This window comes from Dendrobium catenatum, unplaced genomic scaffold (genome assembly GCF_001605985.2).
Source record: "Dendrobium catenatum unplaced genomic scaffold, ASM160598v2 fragScaff_scaffold_716, whole genome shotgun sequence".
In the NCBI taxonomy this organism is placed as follows: Eukaryota; Viridiplantae; Streptophyta; class Magnoliopsida; order Asparagales; family Orchidaceae; genus Dendrobium; species Dendrobium catenatum.
The window spans coordinates 20,421,127-20,447,584 of NW_021319178.1; the positions used below are offsets into that span (position 1 = coordinate 20,421,127).

Below are 26,458 nucleotides of genomic sequence, written 5' to 3' on the forward strand. Positions count from 1 at the left end.
CCGGCCAGCTTACCCAAAGCCCTACCCCACAGCCGGCCCTTCATCCAACCGAACCCAAGCCCAAGCCGCCCCCTTCTCCCTTAGCTTTTTCCCTCCATCCTTGCTTACATTGATTCATTTCCTAATTGGGTTGATTGATTTAGGTAACTCATTAACTTCTCAAATTCAAATTATTTGAATTTGAAAAGTTACCTAAAATATCACTCCTATTTGAGGAAACTTTCAAAATCCTTGCCCATTGAATTAAAGTTAAATTAGGATGAAATATTTCATCCTAAATTTAACTCCATGACCTAAGGAAGCATTAATAGCTTCCTTAATTTCTCTCCCAAAACCATAGCCGCCGGCCCCTTATAGGTTCTCCATTAATGCTTGCAATTACAACCTTCCTAATGGGGTTTAAATATTTTAGGTAACTCAATTAATTTACAAATTCAAATTCATTTGAATTTGAATTTGTTACCTAAAATACCAATCCTAATTTAGAAAAGTTTCCAAATTTTAGCCCTTTAGATTTTAAAATTATTTGGGAATTAATTAAACCTTTCCTAATTTAATAATCCCAATTAAGAAGGCTTGAATTTATTTCCCAAACCTCTCCCTCTCTTTCTACATGCCGCCGGCCCCCTTAATGGGTCCCCACCTCCTAATTAATTTCCAACTTAAAGCTCTTTCCCTTTGGAAAGATTTCAAATCCTCTTTCCCTCTCTCTTAGCCGCCCCCACCCTTATTTAAATACTCCAAATCCTTTCCAAACTAAAAGGATTCGTTGGGGAAATAATTGTTTGGATTCCCTCCATCACTCTAACCAAAAATCTGAACCTAATTCTTCTTCAAGCTTCTTCCTTCGGTTGGCCACTTCCCAACCTTTCATCCATTTGAACTCTTAAGAGAAACTTCTTTCTCTTAAGGGGATTCTTCAAGGCAAGCCGAGGATCATTACCTTCAACACTTCAATGCGTGGGAGAAATTTCTTTCTCTCCAAGTAAACCTTCAAAGGAAGCTACGAAGTATGACCTCATCCACTCAACGGTTTGTTTCCGGATTTTGAAAAAGGTGAACATTCTTCCTCTTTTCAATTAACTCTCTAATCCCCTCTCCTTGTAGGTGATGACGATTCTCAAGGAGCCGAGCTTCACCTTTGCCTAAGCTAGTAAACGTAGGGTTTTGCTTCGTCGTTGCCCAAAACCTAGTAAACATAGGATTGAGTGCACTTCATTTGTTTCTAATATTATTGTTAGATTAAGGATTTTCGTTGAAAACTATTATATTTGCAGGTCGTTGATTTTCTTTGTTATTTTGATCATTCAAAGCTCTTATTGTGCAACTTACGTCTTATTTTGCCTAAACGGAAGTGACCGCTCTTACGTTTTATTGTCATTTTATTTGCTAGTAGTTATAATATTTATTATTCTAATCAATAAGTCGTGCAAGTTCTTATCAAATTACTTTAAACATTGTAGTTCTACATCACTTAACCTCCTATCCAATTTCATTACCTGATAAACCAGCTACCAAACCTGAAATTCCCACACACAACCTGCTTCCTTCAACTACAGCTCTCCCATGGCTTGCACAGCTTCGTCTCTTGAATGGGAAGGAAAATAAATGAAAGAATGGCTACAGGTGTTGCTACTATGAATTCCAATCAGACTTTTTCCTCCAAATAAACCATCATAATTCCCTCCTAATTTTGGTTTTCAATGGTAAGTAATTAAATGTAGAATAAATCCCCTTTGAGCCCCCCATGCTCCTTGTCGACCGCCATATTAGTGGGGCCCACAGGGCTCTTCTGCCCGCCAGCTGGACCGGCCACCCTTGCTAGGACGTGGTTGATTGGCTAGACCGGCTCAGAGAGTCCATCATTAACAAGCGTCAAACCTTTAAACTTGGCCTGCTAATTATACTAAAGCAATAATTAACAAATATTTACTATTGAAATCAAATTAGCTAGTCCAAGAAGATTCTACTAAAATACAACCACGATGGATTTAGATAACTAACAACGACAGGAATGAGGTAATTAAGAACAAAAATTCATTAATTGCAAAGGACACTTCACCTTTAGAGCAATTGTCTCATTGTAGTACATTTAACCAATAACAGAAACTGCAAAAGCATGTATACTGAGGCCAGATGATAAAGAAGCAAAACGTAATTTAGAAGTACCGGTAAATTCTGATGCAAACCGAATTCTCTTTTAAATATAGCTACCTCATATATTTTATTCATTAAAAAGCATGCAGGACCTTTATCAAAAAACACGCTCACCAGGGGAGAAAAAAGCATTACTGGAAAAAGGTATCATCCCAGTAAGCCTTCTTTCAATCAAATATGAAATCCCAAGCTATCCTTTGAAGAACCAAAAGAGTAGAAGTAAAAGCATCGTCCAACCTTATAAGGTTAACCAAGAGAAGAAACGATTTATTCTGAAATGGATTTAGCAGAGACGGACATGATAGCAAAATTAATATTGAGAATGCCAACACCACAACCTCCAAGCACTTTTGGAGGACAAGAAATGCTGCCATCTTTATTAGTTGTCCAGTCAGGCAGAACTGATGTACACAAGGCTGAAACATTAACATGCTTTTTAGAAGAAAGTCCAACTTTCTTTCCATAGAAAGCCTTGTCAACACGACAATATTTATGGTTTCTCTTCAAATACTTGCAAACAACTGTTCCATCACCTTTAGTCAAACTTCCAACCCGAATCTTCTGACAACAGCTTAGGCAGAATCTGTAAGTACACGTGGAGCAATTCCTATAAAAATCATTGATCTTTGTTCTGCAATTGTTGCTGAGGGAGAAGAAAAAAATGGCATTAGAGCAGAAAGCAAACTAGTTCACTCTAACTTGTTCAGGTTGCCGTTTCTAAGATTAAGATTTGCAAATAAAAGAGATATTACAAATAATGACTGCATATAATCAAAAAGCCAAAGGTCTTTTGATAACAAAAGGCAAAAATATGCAATTTTTCAACATATTCTAATCATAGATCTTGCAGAGGTCACAAAAAGGAAAAGAATTTTCTTCTGTTGCGAGTAAAAAAAAAAAGAAACAAAGAAACAATAAGCGAGATTGAAGAACATTGACATTCTGTTTATGCATGCAAAACTGAAATGTTAGCAAATAAAATAGAAAATTTGTCGAACAGCCCAGCCTTAACAGGGAATACCTACCAGTAAACTTGCTCATTGTCACTATATTTTGCAACTTCAACGCTAGCATCAAGTAGCTCCATTCCTGCACATAAATGTGAAATAGAATACAGATATTTAACACGTAGAATTGGGGAAATACACAGATGCAAACCTTGGTTATTTGCTTCTATTTCCAGTTCAGCAATTTGTTCGCCATTAATTTGCTTCACTAGTGGGATGAGATCACAAATCAAATGATGGTCATAACACCTTGTGCCTAGCTTGTTTTGACGAATTACTAGTTTCTGAAGGAATTTGAAGTTAAAAAGATTAAGAAATAACATGGTAAGTTGTATGAAAATAGAAGAAGCTGGATAAAGCTCTTGCACATTCGATGTAGCATTTCTCATTCAAAATGTGAAAGATCTCTGCAGGAAGCAACCTTAGACCCACCATCCTTATCACTTCTGGAATTGCAATTTATGCAGGTGCAGCAACCAAGACAGACAGGACAAGACATCTTGACTTCAAGTTCGGATAACTCGGAGTGCCTACAGTATGCAAAAAGGGTCTGTGTTTGTAATATAATATAGATGTGAAACAATAAATTAGTCCATGTAGGAATTAATTGCAAAAGTATCACGATGGCTTTCTTAACCTTGTTAAACAAACCTCGTTATGCAATTTCCATCAACAGCCATGTGTGGATCTTAGATTTAAGTTTCAGCCAGCATAAATAGGTTGACAAACTAACTAAATTATGTCTATGCAATTCAAAAACATCAGTCATCAGCCCGAGTCCTAAGCACCGTTGTTTTTAGTTCTTCACCATTCTTTTTCCAATTTGAAGTTCATTTACGTGTAATTCCGGGCGAGGATAGCTTTTATTTATTTATTTATTTTTTGGGAAAATAACTTCTAAACATGGTTAGACATATTAACATCAACATTAAAGCACAAGATACTAATTGGTTTTTAAAAACAGCACCGGATGGTGCACACTAGGTACATCATTTACAAGATATTAAGGGGTTGTTTGGTTGGAGGAAAAAAGAATGTAGTTTAAAAGAAATGTATTGCTTTTTTACTTTTTGATGTTTGGTTGGACAAAATGCAAAGTAAAATGAAATCCCAATGTATTACAAATTCCTCGTGGCAGTACAATTTCCGCATAAAGTAAAATCACTCATTTTGAGCGAAAAAGGAAATCACTACATGCAGGTGAGAGAGAAGCCCACAAGAAGTCACTGAAGAGCTCACTTCAACTTCGTTGTTGTTTAGATCGTTGTCGCTCGCTTCGATGACGTCCTCTTCCTCTCGGATCGGAAGGCACGGTCGCTCGCTTCGATGACGCTCCCTTCCTCTCGGATCCTGGCATTGGCATTTGCATTTCCATTGGCGTCCTGCAGTTAACTCCTCCACTCCACGAGCTTAAGGTGTAAATGAGTCGAGTCGAGTCGAGTAGTGGCCTTATCGAGCTCGGCTCATTAGTCAAAAAGTCGGCTCGAAATTGAGCTCGAGCTCAAGTCGAGCTCAAACTCGAGCTCGAGCTGACTCGCGAGCCACATGCGGGATTTTGAAAACTTAGGTGGGATTTTTCAAACTTAGGTGGGATGTTTAGCATTTATTATTATTATTTTTTTGATATTTAAATTTAATAAATAAAATAAAATTATTTTAAAAATATTAATAAATAGTCGAGCCGACTCGCGAGCTCACGAGCCGAGCCTCATCAAGCTCAAACTCGAGCATGACTTGTGCGCTCGATAAACTATGCTCGCGAGCCCATAAATGAGACGAGCTCGAGCCGGCTCGGCTCACTTACACTCCTACGCGAGCTCCATACCGCACTCGTCTCCTTTTGGACTCACCCGCTCCGCCTCGGGCTCCCTGAGACCCTCCTCGCTGTCCAATTATGTGAACAGCCAGTCGATTCGGGCATGTAGATTTGCGATGATTTATCTTTGATTCATCATTGAGAAATTGATCCGAACTGAAGCAAGTAGGTGTGTACCTCAATTCAACCATCCAAGACTGCAATACCACAGGTTTTTACACACCAATTATTTGTGGGAATGCCCCAATAGTGTCCCTTCAACTAATTTTATTTTACTTTGCACACACCCAACCAAACAGAAAAAATAGTTCCCCTGTATTTACTTTACATACAACCAAACAATCCAAAATATTTACTATGCACTCCATTTACTTTACACTGGCATTTACTTTACAGACAACCAAATAGCCCATAAGAAAATTGATGGGGACATCAGATCAGCGTGGAAGGTTTTTCAGTGACGTGGCCGCCGATCTACGGTCACGATCGAGTCCTTGTATTTCTGAGTCATGACTGTATTTCATTTTATTTATGCATTTTCTTATTTGCTTAGGTGTCGTTATTATTTCCCTTTGTACCCCTTTCATGGGAGTGGTCGCATGTAAGCCCAAAGGGCAAGTTGGTCTTTTATTTTCTTGAGTCTTTGTACCCGGCTATTTATAGTCTCATTTTCTTTGTTTTGAACTAATGAATGATTATTAAGAATTTTTCCTGCACTTGTGTTTGAGAGCATTTGAGAGTTCTTGGAGAGCTTTGGAGAAATCCCTTGGAGAGGGAGATTGGCGCATCACCCACCAACCTTGGAGACGGCCGGGTTCGTGGTTTTCTTCTCTATCTTTGTCATCGTCTCCTCGTCGAGCTTCCAAACCCTCCCACCCATTTCTCCTCCACCTCACGGCCAAAGCATCCTCACCGTCCCCTCCACCCCTCCAACCCCCTCATTCCAAGCTTGCTTGAGCCCATTGCCGCCGGCCTAAGGCTTTAGCCGCCGGCCATCCTCCACTTGGTTTCTTTATTGGGTTTCCTAATTTGGGTTTGAAATTAAATGAAATAAATTTGAAATTCAAATTCACTCAAATTTGAATTCAAAATATTTCCTAAATGAGTTATTCTATTTTAGGAAAGAAATTGATTTAAATCCAATTTCAAAATTTGAATTCATGAGGATTTAAATTAATTCTTTCCTTAATCTAATTCCTAAATTGGAGATCCCTTATTACTCTTGCAAATCAAATCCCATCTCCCATGCATGCCACCCGCCCATGCTCACACCCATTAATGCTTTATTCAATTATTTCCTAATCCCAGAATCTTGCTTAGGAAATAATTCAAAAGAGCCTTAATTCCCTCTGGACCGATTTTCCTCTCAGCCCGTTTTGATTAATCAAGTTTCCTAAAGAGTATTTTAATTTTGGAAAGACAGCAAGCCTTTCCCTTCTTTCCTCTGCATTGCCGCCACTCCTCACGATTCCTCTCTGCCCACACCCGAACCCCTCTCTCTCCCAAATTCTCCCTCCAGCCATCTCTCCCCTCTCACGAAACCCTCTGTTGAGATTTTGGCCTAAGCAAATCTACACATAGGGCCATTCTCACATTAGAAAATCTGAGATTTTCTTCTCAGATTTTAATCAGAAAATCTGAGAACTTTCTCAGATTATGGAAGGATTTGTTCTTCAGCACACCTTGAAGAGAACGTCGTAGCTCTCCAACCTTGGATAATCTTCAAGAGTAGTTGCCACCGTGGAGGTTCTTCACGTTTCCTTAAGCAAAGGTTTTCTCTTTCTCACTTGCATTTTATTTCTTCTAGATCTAAATTCTCATTGGATGGTTATCATCACGAAAGCTCCTTCAAGTTGCTCTTGCCAAGCTTAGTCATTTGTAGGAATTGAGTGTAACCTTCTATGCATCCTACGTCTCGTTGTTAGATTAGGGATTTAATTTGAAAACTACTATTCGGTATTGTTTTTATTTTCTCAATTATCTTGATAGTTCAAATTCGGAGCATGTGATTTCGCCTACGCAATTGATCGCTTCATTTGTCTTAATCGTCGTTTGAAGATTGCTTATAATTTTATTCTGAAATTATTCTAATTCACTAGTTGTGCAATGCTCAAATGAAACCATAATCATAGCATCTAAATTAGTCTTGCATCAAAAATCTTGTTAGGAAATATCTGCTTGTTTATACGGAAGCTCTTGTAAGGAAAGAATATGATAAACACATAAAACAAACAACAAAAAGATCAAGACAAACAAAAGCCACCAAAATCTATGTGATTCAGCCAAAATAATTGCTTACGATTATGAAGAGGAAATAGGAACTATCACACATGGCCACACAGGATTGTGTGGTGGTATTTTTTAGGAGCATTTGATAGAGATCTTCATATCGATATGATTCAGATTTTTATGGCTATTTATCTTTTTATGTGTGGTTATGGTATTGTGCAATATATTAGAAAAATTTTAGATAGGTTTGTGAGATTTGAGGCTTCTTTTACTGGTAAGACTATGAGTAATTGGGTTTCAAAAGGTTGTTTTATTAATTATCATTCTATTTGACTTGGCCTTTAGATATTCTCTTAATGGATGACCATGCAAATAATTAACAAGAATCACATGCTAATCCTTTTCATCACCATAACCATAATTATCTCCCTAAAACACCACAATTATTTAGATCCAAAATTACAAATAAAAAGATTCCATGCACCAAAATTTAGATCCTATGCAGTGTAGTGGGGCCCATCTAATATTATGCGTATATTCATAACATATCTGTGTCTTAACTTAATATAATAACATTATAATGTTGAACTCCTCTATGATTCCTCACTTAATTGAGGCATCTAAATCCCAAAGGCTTGCAGGGATGTGTAGTACACAACCACATAAGGTCCCACATTAAAACTTGACACCAACAAAAGACTGTTGAAATACTTCTATTGCACATTAATATGTATCCAACAACGCCAAAAATAAATATTTCATTAAATCTTCTTTCGAAATGGTTGTCTTCTCGCTCAGAATGCTGCAATGGTAAAATTTGACATCAAGACAACCTATGTACAAAAGAACAATCAAACTAATCATCTCCAATAGTATACACTGAATTTGATCTACAACCATAAAAATGAATCTTTTCTATTCCACTGTGCCCAATGTATATGATAATGAAACTAAGGTTTCGTTTGAGACAACTTACTTTCTGCTTCTTAAAGCAGTTTTCTAGTAAAAAATTTTTAATTTTGTACTAGAAAACTGCTTTAAGAAGCAGAAATAAAGCCGTCCCAAATGAAGCATAAAATAGCTTCTTTCAAAATAGCACCCTGTGATGCAAAATCCATCAAGTCACTTTATGACAACTAGTACACCTTTATAAAATGTAAGAAGTTCAACATCTCGTAAGAACTTACATCCTATTTGACCAATAATACTCAAAGGCATCATATTTTCCTGAGCTCTAGTACATGTCAAACTCAAGTTAATGCCTTAATCACACCTTCAACTTAAATATGACAAAACTAATTGGCATATATGTTGCATTATTCCTCATATAAATATAGCCACGAACACATCATGTATGATTTTGATGTGGGGTCCAAGAATCTTTCAACTCCCCTGTGGGGCCAAAAACCTCCTTTATCACATCTATAGGAGAAGAGGCTTTGGGAGGAGCTCTTTGGGAAAGATGTATGGGCCATTTATTAGAGATGTAAGGGACATTTATTAGGGGATTTGGGTTGTTTAAAGGGAAAGATTTGTGGAGGGTTGAGGTTATGTTGAATTTATTTCTACAACATATTTTGTTGGGGTTTTGGGTTCCTAGTGGCTGCTAGGAATTGTGGGAGAGACGATTCACCTCTCGCACAGTGAATCAACTTGTATCTTGTCTTTCTTTATTTGGAGATTAGTAATTACAACCCCCTTGGTGTAATTTCTGGATCCATTTGGAGTAAGTTTGCTGAATTTTTACATTGTTGTGTGCTGTTTTGGTCATCAAATCCTACAAAATTGGTATTAGATGATTTGGGACCTATTGCAACGAACAAAGTAGATGCTTTGGAAGAAGAATTAGAAGGAGAAGATGGCCAATTCAAATATGAAGTTGAGGAACATATTTCATCCCAGGAAGGAAGGTTTTCTAACCTAGAGGGCATGATGAAAAAATATTGGAGCTTCACACCCAACTGGCAACATCAGAGGCAAGGACACTGACAGGTGGCCAAGGAAGTGGGGGAAACCCCAATATCGGCAAAATGAGGGATGAAAGAGAGGTAGAAATCACGGGTGATAAAGAAAATATGTCACCTCTTGAACCGATAACCAGGAGGGAAATGGATGAAGGATGTAACATGAGGAGAAATTGAGAGGAAGAAACAAGGAGGGTTGATTTTGAGTAAGATGATATCTATGAAAGGACGAGGGGTGAGACAAAACAATAGAGAGATTTAAACAATCGCTACATGGGAGCAGCCAGAGGTAGAATAGGAAGTTGGGGCGAAGGGGATCCGAGAGTGCAAAATCTGAAGAAGCCCATTTTTTAGGGGGAAGATGCTCATAGGTGGATCTATAGGGTGGATGGATACTTTGTAGTGAATGGGCTGCCGAAGGAGGAGAGGATCACGGCGGTGGCTTTATACTTGAAGGGGAAGGACTTGTCTTGGTTTCAATGGAGAGACATGAGAGATCCAATCCGATCATGGAAGGAGTTCAAAGATAGTTTGTTAGAACTTTTCCGAACCAATCGAGAAGGAGACTTATATGAGAAATTTTTTACTTTGATTTAGGAAGAGACTATGATGGATTATCGGGAGAGGTTTGGATACCTTTCTAGCTAATTTGGGAGGTTATCTAAGACAGTATTGGAGGAAATTTTCATCAAGGGACTCCAACTAGAGATCAGGATTGTTGTCCAATTATTAAGGCCACAAGGGTTGGGGGAGGATATGAAGCTAGCCCAGTTGGAGGACAAAAACTCACTTGAGAGAAGCAACAAGGGTAGCAGTTTGGGAGCTTCATACCAGACAACTACTTTTTTGGCACAAAAGGTACAACATGTGCCCTTTTGGAGAGAAGTACCCGAGGCTAAGGGATTAAGAGCACGGTTAAGGGAAAATTTCAAACGGCTGACTGAGGCAGAGGTCTAGGAGAAGCGAGCTATGGGATTGTGTTTTCATAGTGATGAGAAGTTTGCACCGGGCCACCGCTGCAAGGATCGTTCGCTACATGTACTTATAGTCTGTGATGAGGACTCTAGAGGAAAAGGTGATTGAAGAGAAGCATTTGCACCTAGATGTAGCGGAGGTTTATCTAAACTCAGTCGTGGGGTTTACCTCAAATTACACCATGAAGGTGGGGGGATAGATAAGAAGAGAATCAATGATAGTTTTTAGGTATGCAAATGAATCGAGCGTTTGACGAGCTACTCGTGGCACGGCTCGATAAGAGCTCATTTATGTCTATTTGATAAGTTAAACAAACAAGTTTGAACACCTTTGATAGATACTCGATAGGTAGTTAAACAAGCTTGAACAACCTCACGTCCGGCTCATTTATGTTCACGAACAATATCGTTTATAGCTCATGAATATACTCATTAAGAAGCTCGATAAAGTGGCTCATTATGTCATATTTAATTAAAACTAAATATTTAACTTAGCAGCTCGACTTGATTTTATTAAAGAATTTATTTTGTGTTTGAGGTCGTGTCGGGCCGCTCGGCTCCTTAACGAGCCGCTCGCTCGATAAGGACTCGATAAACTTGAAGTTATACGAGCTCAAACCGAACACGATCCGAACTCGAACATAGAAGTTTTAAACGAGCTTGAGCTAGAACGACTGTTCAAGAAGCTCAACAAGCTTTGAACTGAGCTTGAGCACTGTTTTGACAAAAGAGCTTGAACTCAAACAGGGCGAAGTTCGGTTTAGTTCGATTCGTTTGCAGCCTTAGTAATTCTGGTGGATAGTGGGGAGACCCACAACTTCATCTCCAGCCAGGTGGGGGACCGATTGGGGTTGAAGCTAGTCAACGCGGGATGTTTTGGGGTAATGATGGGAACGAGAAAGATGTAGATGAGTAGAGACATCTGCCCAGGGTAGATGGTGACACTACAGGAGATCCATGTGGAGGATTTTCTTCCCATGGAGTTAGGAAGCACATATATGCATGTAGGTGTTGTTACTTGTGTTCAAACACAATGTGGTTTGACTAAGTATTTTTCTATTTCTATTGGATTACATCAAGGATCAGCCTTAAGCCCATATTATTTTGCTTTTAGTCATGGATGTTCTCACTAGACATTTGCAAGAGGTTGTACCCTGCTGTATGCTTTTCGCTGATGATATTATTCTTGTTGATAAGACTAGAGAAAGAGTTGAAGGTAAACTTGAATTATGGAGGTCAACCTTAGAGTCTAAAGATTATCATTTGAGTAGATCTAAAATTGAATACATGGAGTGTAATTTTAATAGTGATAGATCTAGTGGAGAGTTTGTGACTTTGGATAATCAAGTCATTAATAAGAGTACACATTTTGGATATCTTGGATCTATTATTCAAAGTGATGGGGAAATAGATGGGCGTATTATTAGCAGAATTCAAGTTAGATGGTTAAAGTGGAGGAATGCATCAAGCTAGTTGTGTGATAGAAAAGTCTCCCTCAAACTTAAGAGAAAATTCTATAAGATGGTGGTGAGACCTGTGATGCTTTATGGTGCAGAATGTTGGCCATTAAAAGAGAAGCATAATATTAAGTTAAATGTTGCAGAGATGAGGATGCTCACGTGGATGAGTGGCTTTACTCTTAGAGACATGATATGAAATGAGCACATACGTGAAAAGGTTGGAGTAGCTCCATTGGAAGATAAGTTTAGAGAAAGTTGCCTTAATGGTTTGGTTACATAAAACGGCGGCCTTTCGATAACCCGGTTAGAAAAGTAGATGTTTTAGATTTGGCTTATGTTAAGAAAGGTAAAGGTAGACCTAAAAAGACTTGGTTAGAAAATATTAGAAATGACTTTTCTTTTTTAGATTTAAATGAGAATTTGACTCATAACAGTACATAATGGATAAAAAGGATTTATGTAGCTGACCCCACGTAGTGGGATAAAGGCTTGATTTTGTTGTTTGAGTTAGGGAGCACAAATATAATTTTAGGCATGAAGTGATTGCAAACATTGGGGGAAGTGATTGCAGACATTGGGGGCACGAATTTATTGCATACATTGGGGGAAACAAAGGTGGATTGGAAGGCATTGATTATGGAATTCATGGTGGAGGGTGGAAGAAGAGGATCAGGAGGAATCCTAGTCTATCCAAAACTAGGGTTTCCTTAAAGACCATGTTGAGTTGAGGGAGATCCAGGGAGTAAGAATGAGATTCTTGGTGGATCTCCAGAGTCTCAAGGGAGGGAGAAGCATGGATAGAGGGTATCCTCAATCAGTGTTCGACCCTACTGATGCCCACAGGTTCAAAAAGATGAAATTGAGACATTTGTCCTAGTGTTAGTCCCTTCTCCAGTCCTGTGTTGTTGGTGAATAAGGATGGTAGTTGAAAATTTCGTATAGATTATCGGGGAATAAGAAAATAGTTTTCGATAAGTTTCTTATACCAGTCATTGATGAGTTTGGATGAGTAATATGGAGCGATGATTATGGGTGTAAGTGAGCCGAGTCAGCTCGCGAGCCAGCTTGAGCTCGACTTGTTTATGGGCTCGCGAACCGAGCTTATCGAGCTGACAAGTCGAGTTCGAGCTTGATGAAGCTCGACTCGTGAGCTTGCGGGTCAGCTCAAATAATTATTAATATTTTTTAAATAATTTTATTTTATTTATTAAATTTAAATATTTAAAAAATAATAATAATCAAGGTTTAAAATGTTTAATAATATAAAAATAAATTAATATTTAATCTTTAAAATTAATAATAAATGTTTAAAATATTTTTTTAAAAATTAAATATTTAAAATAATTAATAATATTTAAAAAATTCCGTCGAGGCTTGTGAGCCAGCTCGAGCTTACTTATAGTGGGACGAGCTCAAGTTCGAGCTCGACTCGAGCTCGCTTTCCGACTGACGAGCTGAGCTTGATAGTGCCAAAACTCGACTCGTTTACACCTGATATTCTCCAAGATTGATTTGAAATCAAAATACCATCAAATCAGAATGCGGCCTGCTGACATCCACAAGACTACTTTCAGGACTCGTAAATGATACTACAAGTTTTTAGTGGTGCCTTTTGGGCTTACCAATGCCTCAGCTACCTTTTAATCGCTTATGAACAAGGTATTTCAGCCTTACCTATACAAAATTGTGTTGATTTTCTTCAATGACATTTTGGTGTATAGTTGGTATGAGGTAGAGCATGTAGAGCATTTGAGGGTCATGTTAGTAACATTGAAGGAGACTCAGCTACATGCAAATTTGAAGAAGTATTCCTTTGCACAATAGATGATGGAGTATTTGGGAAATGTGGTGTCCAAATCAAGAGTAGCTACATATATTTCCAAGATAGAGGCTATGTTAGAGTGACCCCTACCCAAAACCCTAAAAGAGTTGAGAGGGTTCTTGGGACTCACAGGGTATTGCAGAAAGTTTGTGAGGGGATACAACTCTATAGCATCACCGTTGACAGAGCAATTGAAGAAAGATAGTTTCAAATGGGGGAGGTAGCTACCCAGGCATTTGAGCAGCTGAAGAAAGTCCCTGTGTTAGAACTACTAGATTTTAGCAAAAAATTTATAATAGAGTTATGCTTCAGGCTATGGGTTGGGAGCAGTTATTACGCAGAGTCAGAGACTGATAGCTTTTTTTAGCCAGGAGTTGACCAATAGAGCCAGGCTAAAATCAATGTATGCAAGGGAACTGATAACGATAATATTAGCAATACATGAGTGCAGACCTTACCTGTTGGGGCAACATTTCATAGTCAAAACCGACAAGAGAAGTTTGAAGTTCTTGTTAGAAAAGAGAAAAGTGACAGAGGAGTATCAACAGTGATTTTCCATGTTGTTGAATTATAACTTTGAGATCCAATACAAGCCTAGGCTGAAAAATATAACTGTAGATGCTCTCTCCAAGTGTAGTGAAGACCTTCAAGTTATAGCTCCATTTGTCCCATAGTGCTAGATTGAGAGGCCTTGAAGCGTGAGAGCGAGTATGATGAGGAGCTGATCAGAACCATAGGAGTCTTTTTGCAATGAAAGGATAATCATCTTGGTTACTCTTTGATGGGCCAAAAGCTGCTATACCGTGGTCAGTTTGTGTTGTCGAGGACATCACCATACATCCTTGTTGTCATGGTTTAAAATTGTGCAACAAGAAGCACACCTTGAGGCTCGCCTCAGCGTAACTCGACCCATTTACGCATTGAGGCAGGCGCTTCAGCCATGTTCTGCAAGACATAAGACTCAGCAAAGGCGTGCCTCACCTCACTTCTGTGAGGCATTCGCTTCTAAAAAAGGGTTTATTTAAAACCAAAACCTAATATCGATCCTTTCATTCGTTCCTTCCGTTCGTTTAGTTCGTGCTCTTCGACTTAGCCTAAGTTCCTACACTTTGACTACAGTTGCATTCCTCCTCTTCAACTTCGCCTAAAGCAACGCAAGTAGAGTTTTGAACGTTTGTTAAAATCTTCATTGCCTTCTTCGTCGACGTTCTAAAAGCTTCATTGACTTCTTCTTCGAACATTCGCAGGTGGAGTCGCAGGTAGAGCCTACTTCGAACATGCCCTACTGAATCATAATTCAGGAAGGTTCGATGACGTTCCAGGTTTGATCAGAAGCCAGTATTTCCTATCTACGGCAGTTTCTCCCATTTCTCGTTTTTAATATCACTCGAATATGTTGCTATTCACGTGTTTTGTTAAGAGATTTTTCATTTTTTATAGATTTTTTTTTGTTAATAAATTTATTTTCCTAAAACTTTACTGCAATAATGTAGAAGGATAACCTTGGTTCAATTATTTTTGGTTACATGAGTTTAAATCAGTTAACTAAGTAGGAAAAAATATAAACTAAAAATTCACATAATCAAGAATATATGGTAGGAGAGTATTGTGATCATCCACTCCGGTAATTTTCATTTTTCGTTTGCTGGTCCCTGACATTGTTGCATCTAAAATGGCATTAAAGATGGTCGATTTCATCAATAAAATTAAAATTAATTATGGGAATTAAATTATGAAGTTTATGACAATTTGATTTTTCATAAGCTTTGTAGAGAATGGATGGTTTATGTGTTATGATGGTTAAAATGACATTCTCAATTTTTGTGGAACACCAAAATCAATGGTTTTATTCCAATCATATCCGATGTTCACTTGTGTCCCACTTTTAACTTCATGTATTATCTAACAAACACTCTAAACTTTAAATTATTAACATTTGTATACCACCTTAGTTCACTTTAAATCTTAGTTGAGTAGTGGATTCAATTTGGTGATGACACTCATAAGATTAAAGTCTCTTCATCTGGATGTGAACGAAATTAGAGCACCTACAATCAAGTGCATACAAAGAGGATAAATCATCTATCAACATTGAGGATGAATTCGTTAGTGTCCATTATGTACAATAAGAGACTCAAAAACATGAACTTGAAGAAAAAAAAAGGTAAAAGGATGACAAAGATCCTTTGATTTGTGAGAATATGGCATCCGATGATGAGTGATTTGTAGATGATGAAGTGGAGGTGACGCTATCTGAATTACGAGAGGAACATTTGAATGTTGATTTCTTCGATGGTCATAGAGCATTTATATCAACAACAACCCAACAATAAACCAAAAAAAGGTATATAAATAACATAATTTTCTTAGACTTTACTTTTCTTAATGTATTATTCATCTTCATATTGTTCAAAAATATTTAGAGAAGATGGAAATAATTGATATAAAGGAAGAAGATGTTGATTGGGAGACATTGGACTCCATAGGAGATGAGGCAGGGGAGAGAGCAGTTCATCATAATGATGATTCAAATGAAGACCCTCTTAGTAATACCAGTACTGATGACTTCTAAGTTGTTATGTTATTACTATTTATTTTTTGAATTATATGTTAATGAAAAGGATATTGGGATTTGGAAAAGATATAATTTTGAGTTGGACTATATTTTATAGTCTTATTGTTGTAATGTTTGGAGTTCAATTCAATTTTAAACAACTTATTACTTGACAATTCGTATCTTGTGCTTTTTTATGTTTTATATATATGGCAATGTATTTCTTATGTCAACTTTTAATATATTATTAGAATATTATACAAAAAATTATCATTTAGACTTTACGCAATATTCTAATTTTCAAGCTTACGCCTCAAAACGCCTTGAGGCTTACGCCTCACCTCATGAATGAAAAATGCTTCAATACCCAATTGCGCAATTTTAAACATTGCTTATTGCAGGAGTTTCATGGCAGACCTATTGGGGAATATTCATAAGTTCAACAACAACAACAACAACAACAAGCCTTTGTCCCACTACGTGCGGTCGGCACATGAATCCTTTTTCGCCATTATGTCCGGTTAAAAGTCAAATTCTCATTTAAATCTAATAAAGAAAAATCATTTCTAATATTTTCGAACCAAGTCTTTTTAGGTCTAACTCTACCTTTCTTAACATAAGTGAAATTTAATACCTCAACTTTCCTAACCGGGTCATCGAAAGGCCTCCGTTTAATGTGACCAAACCATCTAAGGCGACTCTCTCTAATCTTATCTTCCACTAGAGCTACTCCAACATTTTCACGTATATGCTCATTTCGTATCCTATCTCTAAGGGTCAAGCCACTCATCCAACTAAGCATCCTCATCTCTGCCAAACTTAACTTAGTATTATGCTTCTCTTTTAATGGCCAACATTCAGCACCATAAAGCATTGCAGGTCTCACCACCATCTTATAGATTTTCCCTTAAGTTTGAGGGGGACTAATCTATCGCACAGTAAGCCCGATGCATTCCGCCACTTCAACCATCCAACTTGAATTATGCTGATAATATCTCCATCAATTTCACCATCACTCTGAACAATAGATCTAAGATATCTAAAACGTGTACTCTTACTAATGACTTGATCACCCAAAGTCACAATCCCATCACTAGGTCCATTGCTACTAAAATTACACTCCATATATTCAATTTTAAATCTACTCAAGCGAAAACCTTTAGACTCTAAAGTTGACATCCATAATTCAAGTTTATCTTCAACTCCCTCTCTAGTCTTATCAACAAGAAAAATATCATCAGCAAAAAGCATACACCAAGGTACATCCTCTTGCAAATGTCTAGTGAGAACATTCATGACTAAAGCAAAAAGATATGGACTTAAGGCTGATCCTTGGTGTAATCCAACCGAAATAGGAAAATACTTGGTCAAACCATCTTGTGTTTGAACACAAGTAATATCTCCTGCATACATATCTTTAATGATTTGAATATAAGCATTATTAACTCATTTCTTTTCAATAACTCTTCATAGCACTTCTCTTGGAACTTTATTAAATGCTTTCTCTAAATCAATAAATATTATATGTAGATCCTCCTTATTCTCTCTATATTATTCCATCAAACCTCTCAATAAATGTATGGCTTCCATAGTAGACCTACCCGGCATGAATCCAAATTGATTTTGAGAAACATTAGTATCACGCGGCAACCTACGCTCCATTTTGGGAAGATTCAGAAGTTCATAAGACATTAATTACTGGTAGCGGAGCTATATTGAGTGGGCACACGAAAGGATGTAGAAGAGTTGGAGGCCAGTTGTGATGTGTGTCAGAGACATAAATACTTGGTTATGGCTCCATGTGTTCATTTATAACCTTTAGCATTACCCAAGGTGTGGGAAGAGGCGACTATAGACTTCATTGAGGGATTGCCTATAACAAAAGGGTTCACTATGATTCAAGTAGTGGTGGACAAATTAAGCAAATATGTTCATTTCATTCCCTTAAGCCACCCACACACCACGGTGTCGATGGCAATTGCGTTCATTAAAGAGGTGGTCCGTTTGCATGGCATACCCGAGGCCAGTGTGTCTTATCGGGACAAGGACTTTTTGAGTTAGTTGATCAGTTTTCTGAAAGGAGTTATTCAAGATGCACGGGGCTATCCTAAAGCGAAGTAGAGCTTACCACCCCCATTTGAGACGGCCAAATGAAGGTGGTGAATCGCAGTGAAATGGGGGTGGGGGAGTAACCTAAAGAATTGTAAAAATAATTTAGGGCTCTATCAATCCTAAACAATGCTTAGGTTTTCTTTGATATAAAAATTATAAAAATACCACTTAATATAAAGCAAGAATACGTGCCGAATCAAGTAATATAATGATAAAGTAGAGTATCGATCCCATGAGGAAAAATGTTTACTTACAAATACTAGTACTGTCTACTTCAACTATAACAATTATCCTACTGTTGACCATCAGCCATAAGACAAAAAGATAGCCAGGAAATCAAATAAAAAATCCATGTAATCCCAGAAATCATGCGTACCTGACACTGCTCAGCACCGACGCCACTAGACTCGCATCCCTTCCCGGAAAAACTACCCAAATCGTGTGCCAACTAGACGCTTTTCTCATCGTTAAATACCAGACAGATGAAGCCTTCGGGCTTTCTGAGTCTCCGACCTCCAGCTCCTCTGAAGCCCCCATCGCCCTCTTCCGAATCCAAGCAACCACCGAGACCTCCTGTAGCTTTCTTCCTCTCGTCACTGTGTCGCAAACCCCTCAAGCATTTCAACCTCCAATCCACACTTGACCCTTACCTACAACCGACCTCTTCTCCACATCTTCAAACCGCAGACCTCCAACCCCCAGCTCTAGCCGAAGCCAAACCAGCACCCATAACTATCTGATCTCCTTCCCTAGCCGCCAAACTTCAATCCTAAACCTCCGATCCTAGCCCTCAACCCGTCGAGCCTCTACCTGTGTCGGCTTCTCACCCAAGCCGAGAGAGAGAGAGAGAGAGAGAGAGAGAGAGAGAGAGGAGAAGTTCCCATACCTTGCTATAGCTGAATCCCTTCCTTGTTCTCCTACCCGACCTCTCCTAAAGTCGTAGCCTCCATCTCGGTTGATCTAACCGAGCCCTAGCCGAACTCAACCCATCACCTCCTCATATATCCATTTACATAAAGCCCAACTCAGCTCACTCAACCCACTCAACTCAGTCCACTCAGCATACTCTACCCAACACTAAGGTAGAAATTTTCTAAGCTTTTTGTGTTCATTTTAATATGGTTAGTTGGACATTATAAAAGTTATTATTAAAAATTAATGGCAATTATTATTATCTAATAATAATAATTATTATTAATTTAGTTTTTATTGTTGTTGTTGTTATTGTAAAAAAAAAGAGATACGAAAAAAGGGGAGATTGTACAAAAAAAATGAAAATGAGTGTTGGTCTTTGTGCATTTTGTCGTCATCGTCGGCCCGGCCACAAAGGTATAAAGTTCTAACCTTAAATTCTTCTCTCGTGGCTTTGCAACGAGCCGGCAAACCCCCTACGTGCTCACGTAGCGTAGTAGGGAGGGAAACCGGCGCGACGCTTGCTACGACCTAAAAAAATCCTTCTTCAATACTAGCGACGAGCCGACAAATCCCCTACGCACTCACGTAGCATAGTAGAGAGGGAAACCGACGCCTTGCGACGAGGGGGATTAAAAAAATAATAATAAGTACCCACAAACACTTATGTAGTGCAAAGGGGGGAAAAATTGTGCTCTTTTAAAAATGTGCTCGGAACCCTTAAACACTCATGTAGCGGGCGGGATTTAAAAAAAAAAATACAACCGCGGTGTCATTTGACACCTACCTGAAGTGCTCAAGTAGCGGCGAGGGGAAGGTTGCCTCTTGATTTTTCTCCTAAACGGGGGAGACGTCAGGAGGCTGCCGAAATATTGTCTGAAATAGAACAAGAACTTGAACAAAAAAAATGAACTTGGACTTGCAACAAATGACTTAAATGAACTCAAGATTGAATCCAAATAAGCTTGAATTTGAAATGAATCTTGAACTAAAATTCGAGAAAAATAATATAAGACTTGAACACAAATGAGTTTGAACTCAAGCAAGGACTCGATTTGAACATTAAGCTGACAAGGCTTGAACTTGATTGAACTCAAAAGACTGCAAGGGACATAGAACTTGAGTTTGACTCAAGCAAGGACTTTTGAAAGTAGACTCGAATGAACACAAAAGACATAGAACTTGAATGAACCTAAACACAATTCATTAAGTTTGAAATCAAATTTGGCATTGATTTGAACATAATTTGAAACAAATGAGCAATGAAGGACTTCAAAATGTTAAAGAATTTTTATTTTGATTTGAATTCAAATGATGAGTAAGAGATTTCATTCAAGCCATATGTAAACAAATAAAGAGGCTTGTACTTTGACATGGAACTCCTTGGATAATAGCAATCAAATGATTATAACTGAAAGTGGAATCGCAAATCTATGAAACTTTCGATAGAGATTGCGTTCTATTCATGAAAACTACGCCAATGAAAAGAGTCGCTTTGAGGAGATAATACGAAATATGCAATCAATATATGTATGAAAAGGCATACTACACCTACAAGCATGAACATGAATCTATTGCATATATAATGATCCACTTACGAGCTCTTACAATCTGCCGTATAAGACCCATCAAATACCCAATGTGTTGACTACAAGTAAAAATCAATTGGAGAATGCAGCAATATGATATTGAGGAGTCATCACATTGACTATAATGCAAACAATAGTAGAATATACGATGACCGGCTCATGAACAACAGCAACTAACATGCAATAAGTGCAGTAGTTCCCCACTCTCTAATAGTAGCATTCAAGTGAATGCACTTACCCGCTTGTGATCAATGATATGGGGGTCTCAATCAGTACTAAAGAATTATCATGCGAATAAGAGAATGCAACTGCCAGCATGTGGTTGTGAACATAAATCAATGGAGGATTTGTGAAGGAGAGACTCATGAAAAATATACACATGGAATGACGGATACATGCAAGCAATGACCAAAGATTGAATGAAAGATATGCAATAAATGTCAGATGCTTATGTCATTAGCAACACTGTAACATAAACATGTACATTCAATTCTGTGAGCAGTGGAATGAATTCAAAGCACATGCAACGACACTATTCACTACAAATGATGAAAGATGACATGTCAGATATGAAGGTCATTTGTGAATACAAATATACACATCAAACTACTCATGAATGGTGATGAGGGAGATCCAATGAATGCTACATCACCTTAATAGCCAATCACTGGTCAATATTAAGTAACAATATTGATAGCATGCTTGTGCTCCCGATGAGGAAGCAACCCCTGAATTGGCTGGAACACCTCTCGATACTATTGTAGAAGTGGTTGAACCATATCTGGTGCTTTTATCTTTTCCCCATCTTCTTCTCTTTCTAAACTCTACAACTCCACAAAAAATCTCACTCCATCCTGGACTGCCCTCACCATAGTTTTGAGTGAAATCATAGTTTTGAAAGGCTAGGATCCCCTCTAATAACCACTCTCCTCCCCTCAACCTTGAACTCCATCGTTAGAGTCTTCCAATCAATTCTGGTCTTCCCCAACTTTTGCAACCACTTCATTCCCAGTATCACATATGTGCTCCCCAAATCCAATGACAAAAAATCTTCTAATATTGAATCTTGCAGGATTAGGATCACCCCTTTGCAAATTTCTCTACTATCTACTTTTCTTGTCCCTAGCATAACCTCAAAGCCCCCCGTGTCCACTAATTTCAATCCTAACTGATCCATAATCTTGTTGGAAATGAAGTTGTGGGTAATTCTACTATCCAATAGTACTGCCACCTCATGATGTCTGATATTTCCCTTAACCTTCATGGTGTAATTCGATGTGAACCCAACCACTGAGTTAAGGAATACCTTTGCAACATATAATTCCAGGTGATCATCTTCCTCCTCTACTGCCTCCTCTGCAGCATCTTCCTCCTTATCGCAAACTATTAGGACCTGTAATGAATAGTCCTTACAAGGATGGCCCGAAGAAAACTTATCATCACACCTAAAGCATAAACGCTTTGTCCTCTTCTCCAAAATTTTTTACTCAATCAATCTCTTGAAGTTCCCCCTAGTCGTACTCCCTAACCTTTATCCCCCATGGCTTCCTTCTGAATAGGCACTATCTGCAACTTTGGTGACATATATAGTTGTTGTGCAGTAGGAGACTCCCGAATTGCTGTTACGACTACTCCTCTCCAAGGAATTCTTATCCTCCACTAGCTAGGCTAACTCCATAGCCTCTCCTAAACCACATGGTCTCAATACTCAAACAATTGTTCGAATATCAGGCTTGAGCCCCTTCATAAAGTTCCACTAGAGCACAGTCTCTAACAACCTTCCCAATCGGCTTGAGAAGTATAAGAACTTCTTTTGGTACTCTATCACAATCCCCTTCTGCACTAGAGCAAAGAACTGTTCATAAAGACTCCTTCCCGACTAGTGTAGAAATGTTCTAATAGATAGTCTTTGAACTCCCTGCATGATCGGATTGAATCTCGCAAGTCTCTCCACTTGTACCAAGACAGAACCTTCCCCTCTAGACATAGAGCTGTTGCGATAACTTTTTAATCTTCTATTTTACAGCAAAATATCCGTGAGCATCTTCTCCCTCAAAACTGACATCTTCAACTTTCTCACCCTAAGATCGCTACCGCCCCAATTGCTTCTTCCTCCTTCAGTGTAGTGAGTATTGTGATCCCTCCATGTTTCCCTCTCTCCTAAATCAGCTCTCCAATCTTCACCATCCCAATTTCTTCGTTGGTAATACCCTTCACCCATTCCCCTCCTTGAAAGTGGCTCCAAAGGTGGCATCTTCTCTTCTTTCCACAAAATTTCTACCTCCCAATCCTCCCTCATCATCCCTATATTTGGATTTTTCCCTCTTCCTTGTCCACTCAATGATGCCCTTATCTTCAATGATGTTGTTTCGGTTTAAAACTCTAACAACATTTTCATTATCTCTTTAGATTCGAAAATCTACCCTCAATTGTTGAAATTCGCTCTCTGAATTTATATTTTAAATTTTCAGCTTCCCCATCAAGCCTCTCCTCCAACGCATCAACCTTCTTAGCTGCCATCAGTCCAAAAAAAGGTGCTCTGATACTAAGTTGATAGGAATATGATCTCCACAACCAAATAATAATAATAATGAAGAGAAAAAACAACAGAAATCAATGAGAAAGAATGAGATTATAGGCTAATTTTATTGATATCAAGAAAACAAACCAAGATAAAAGTAATCTACCATTTGAGAGGTAGATCGGCTCTCCACAAACCCTAAGCCCCACAAGGAACAACTCCAAAATACAAAATCACCTAATGAAAATAAAACAACCTAATTAATCATAAATAAACCTTCAGAATTCCATTTCAAATCTAAATTCAAATCAATCATCTTTCCCTAAATAAACCTTCCTAATTCTCTCCTAAATCTGAATTCAAATCAGACCTCTTTCCCTAAATTCTCTCCCAAATTTGAATTCAAATCACTTGAAAAAGGAGTAATAGACTGCTACCAAGAGGGGTGCTCTTTCCTCAAATAAACCTTCCTAATTCCCTCCTAATTTTGATATTCTATGATAAGTAATTAAAGGTAGAAGTAATCCTCTTTGTGCACCCCCCTCTCCGTGCCCACCGGCCAAACTAGTGGGGCCCACAAGGCTCTTCCACCTGCCAGCTTGATCGCCCCCCTTGTTGGGGCCGGGTTGATTGGATAGACCGGCTCAGCCAGTCTATCATTTTGATGTAATCCAACAAAAATAGAAAAATATTGGTCAAACTACCTTATATTTAAATACAAGTAACAACTCTTATATACATATCCTTAATGACTTGAATATAAGCATTATTAACTCCTTTTTTTCCTGTATCTCTCTAGAGCACTTCTCTTGAAACTTTATATGTTTTCTCTAAATCAATAAATAATATATGTAAATCCTCATTGCTCTCTTTATATTTCTCCATCAAACCTCCAAACAAATAAATAGCTTCCACAATAGACCTACCCGACCTAATGAATTGGTTTTCTTTCTAGAATAGTAGTTCATACCACTCATTATAAGTAATTGTTGTTTATTATAGGATAAATGTATCATTCTTTGTTATGAACATAATCTAGCTTACATAGTAGGTTCTTTGATAATTGGCCAGATTGTCAATCCTGCTTTTACAGTTATCCACTAAGCATATGCTTATTGGTATCTTTTTATGCTCATAACAAATTAATCAATTGTATAGATGGATTTATCTTAATTTATTATTGCATAAACTCCTATATGTTGAATATATTCAATGTAATATAAGATATTTTTCATGTATGTTACTCGTACTAAATACAATAAATTATATTCCATCAAATCATACTTTATTATAAAATAGAAATGGTCATATTGAATATAAAAAAGATGTTAAAAACTTACAACAAGCATAAAAACTATATATTTGTGCATAGATCGGTAGAAAACTTCTACATATTTGTTAGTTGGTCGATGAGTAATGACTTTATAGGACATCATTTGATTTTTTTAGCTTGGTATTTTTCTTCCCAATTTTAAGGTGTTTTAATAAAATTTACTATATATATGTAAGCAAATCTAAATTGAAAATAATGAATGTTTAATGAGTCATATTTTGATATGTAGATATGGTTGCATATAAATGTGATGGAATAGACATTTATTATAGTTAATTATACACACTGATCATGAACATCACTATACTAGAATTTGTTATAGAACATGTGATATGTTCATTTATGCATAGACATCTTACCTTAACCTGAGAATATGATAACTTGATTTTACTAAGAGTACATAGACACTCATGCCCTTTCTATTTTCATGTTGCATGCCCCAGATCCTTATTATTTATGCTTCAAATAGATAATAATTAATTGCTAGATTGAATTCTCAAATTTACTCATTGTTAATTTTTTTCCATAGTACATTCTTCCAAAATTTGGTGGACCGTCACCACAGGAGCAGACTTATCAACAATAGGATCTCCTTTGATATTTTAAGTTTTTGTAATAGTCTATTTGTATTTGTTTTAGTTAGGATAGTTTTATTTTTGCAATTATTTCTTTCAAGTTTCTATTCATTAGTTATTATTCCTACTTCATTGATGATCTCTTAATATGAATTTTAGTAATTAAATGAAATATATGTTCATTTTTTGTCATTTACTCTCATAAGTTGGATCTATATTATTTGCATATGAAATTTTCTTTGTGAGTACAAAATGTGTTTTATATCCCTTTATCAAGTCCCGTGTTGCCAACGCATACCGCCTTCGAACTCTGGGTGTGTTACTTTAAGACCTATTACTCCTAAAATATATAAGTTAATGCTATCAACTTATTTCCTAGCACAATTAATTACTCTTATATTGCAAACGCAGAAGCTCTAATAGATGTTTTCCCAAAGACAAAATGAAAATCTCCATTTTTTAAATGGAAAAAAGAAGTTCTCAGTTTATCACAATGATTGTCTCTCATGACTCTTTTTGTTCAGACTTTATTTCTCAATGAAAGCAACAAAATATGAAAGACAAACTATGTACAATTTGGAGTTTAGAAAGTAAATGAAGAAACTAGCAAAGCACTTCAAGTTATGAGAGATGCAGCGAAGAAAGCAAAAATAGGAATATGGGAACACAAGATTTATGGTTGGTAAGCCTAGGAAGAGGTTTTATTCTCGGTAAGAAAATGATTATAAAATTTCTCACTTGCATGAGAAAAATGATTATTTGGAGGGCAGGCAAAAAAAATCCTCGAAAAAAGAACTAGCCTCTCCATAAATCTCCTGACTTTCTCTCCTTTTTATTCCTTTCATAGTATCCTTATATACATTATAATGAGATCCCAATCATTGTCTTCCATTATTATTCCCTTTAGTGGACCAGTGGTTGGTTATTTTTAATCAGCATTAATAAGTCCTCAAATGATCTATTCTTTATGAAAAACAACCATATCTTTATGATGAATGATTTTCTTTTATTTATTTTCTCTTTGGTTTTAGTAGAATAGATTTTCATAATGAACAATTATGATCACAAGAGGATCTCTTATCTTGGCAGTTATACATCCAAGCGAATCTTTCAAATAGATCCTATTTGAGCTAAATAGCTAAGCAAATTTCATCTAGAGGTTAAATCAATTTAGGCTTCATTTAGTGTGGCTCTTTGACTATTTTTTAGTAAAAAATAATGTTTATTTGGATGAAAAAAATGGGGCAATTTGAATTCTCACCGATCACCATAACCATTGACAACAACTACAACAACCCTTTTTTCTGCATTCTGTTGTTGCCTTCTCCAATTATTGAGATGGGTGGCATCATATAACTTCTTCATGTAAGCGCAATTTGTTCAACTAGACAATCCTCGGTGGTGATTTCCTTCTCTGATTTTTCACATAAAAA

General features: G+C 37.3%; 1 protein-coding gene across 4 annotated transcripts in view; it reads right to left on the minus strand.

Moving 5' to 3' along the window:
- LOC110097228 overlaps positions 1 to 26,458 on the minus strand; it is a 38,505-nt gene that overhangs the window by 9,733 nt on the left and 2,314 nt on the right. For 3 of the 4 annotated variants that reach the window (XR_003701232.1, XR_003701231.1, XR_003701230.1), the window contains exons 3-6: positions 3,586 to 3,694; positions 3,316 to 3,448; positions 3,183 to 3,246; positions 2,272 to 2,800 (exon numbers count right to left, since the gene is read on the minus strand). Coding sequence is in view for 1 of the 4 variants with exons in the window: in XM_020823490.2 (XP_020679149.1) it covers positions 2,425 to 2,800; positions 3,183 to 3,246; positions 3,316 to 3,448; positions 3,586 to 3,694 (682 nt within the window). In the remaining 3 variants the exon portion in view is untranslated. Of the gene's footprint in view, positions 1 to 2,193; positions 2,801 to 3,182; positions 3,247 to 3,315; positions 3,449 to 3,585; positions 3,695 to 26,458 lie in introns of those variants that run through there. The other variant, XM_020823490.2, reaches the window with a different exon arrangement.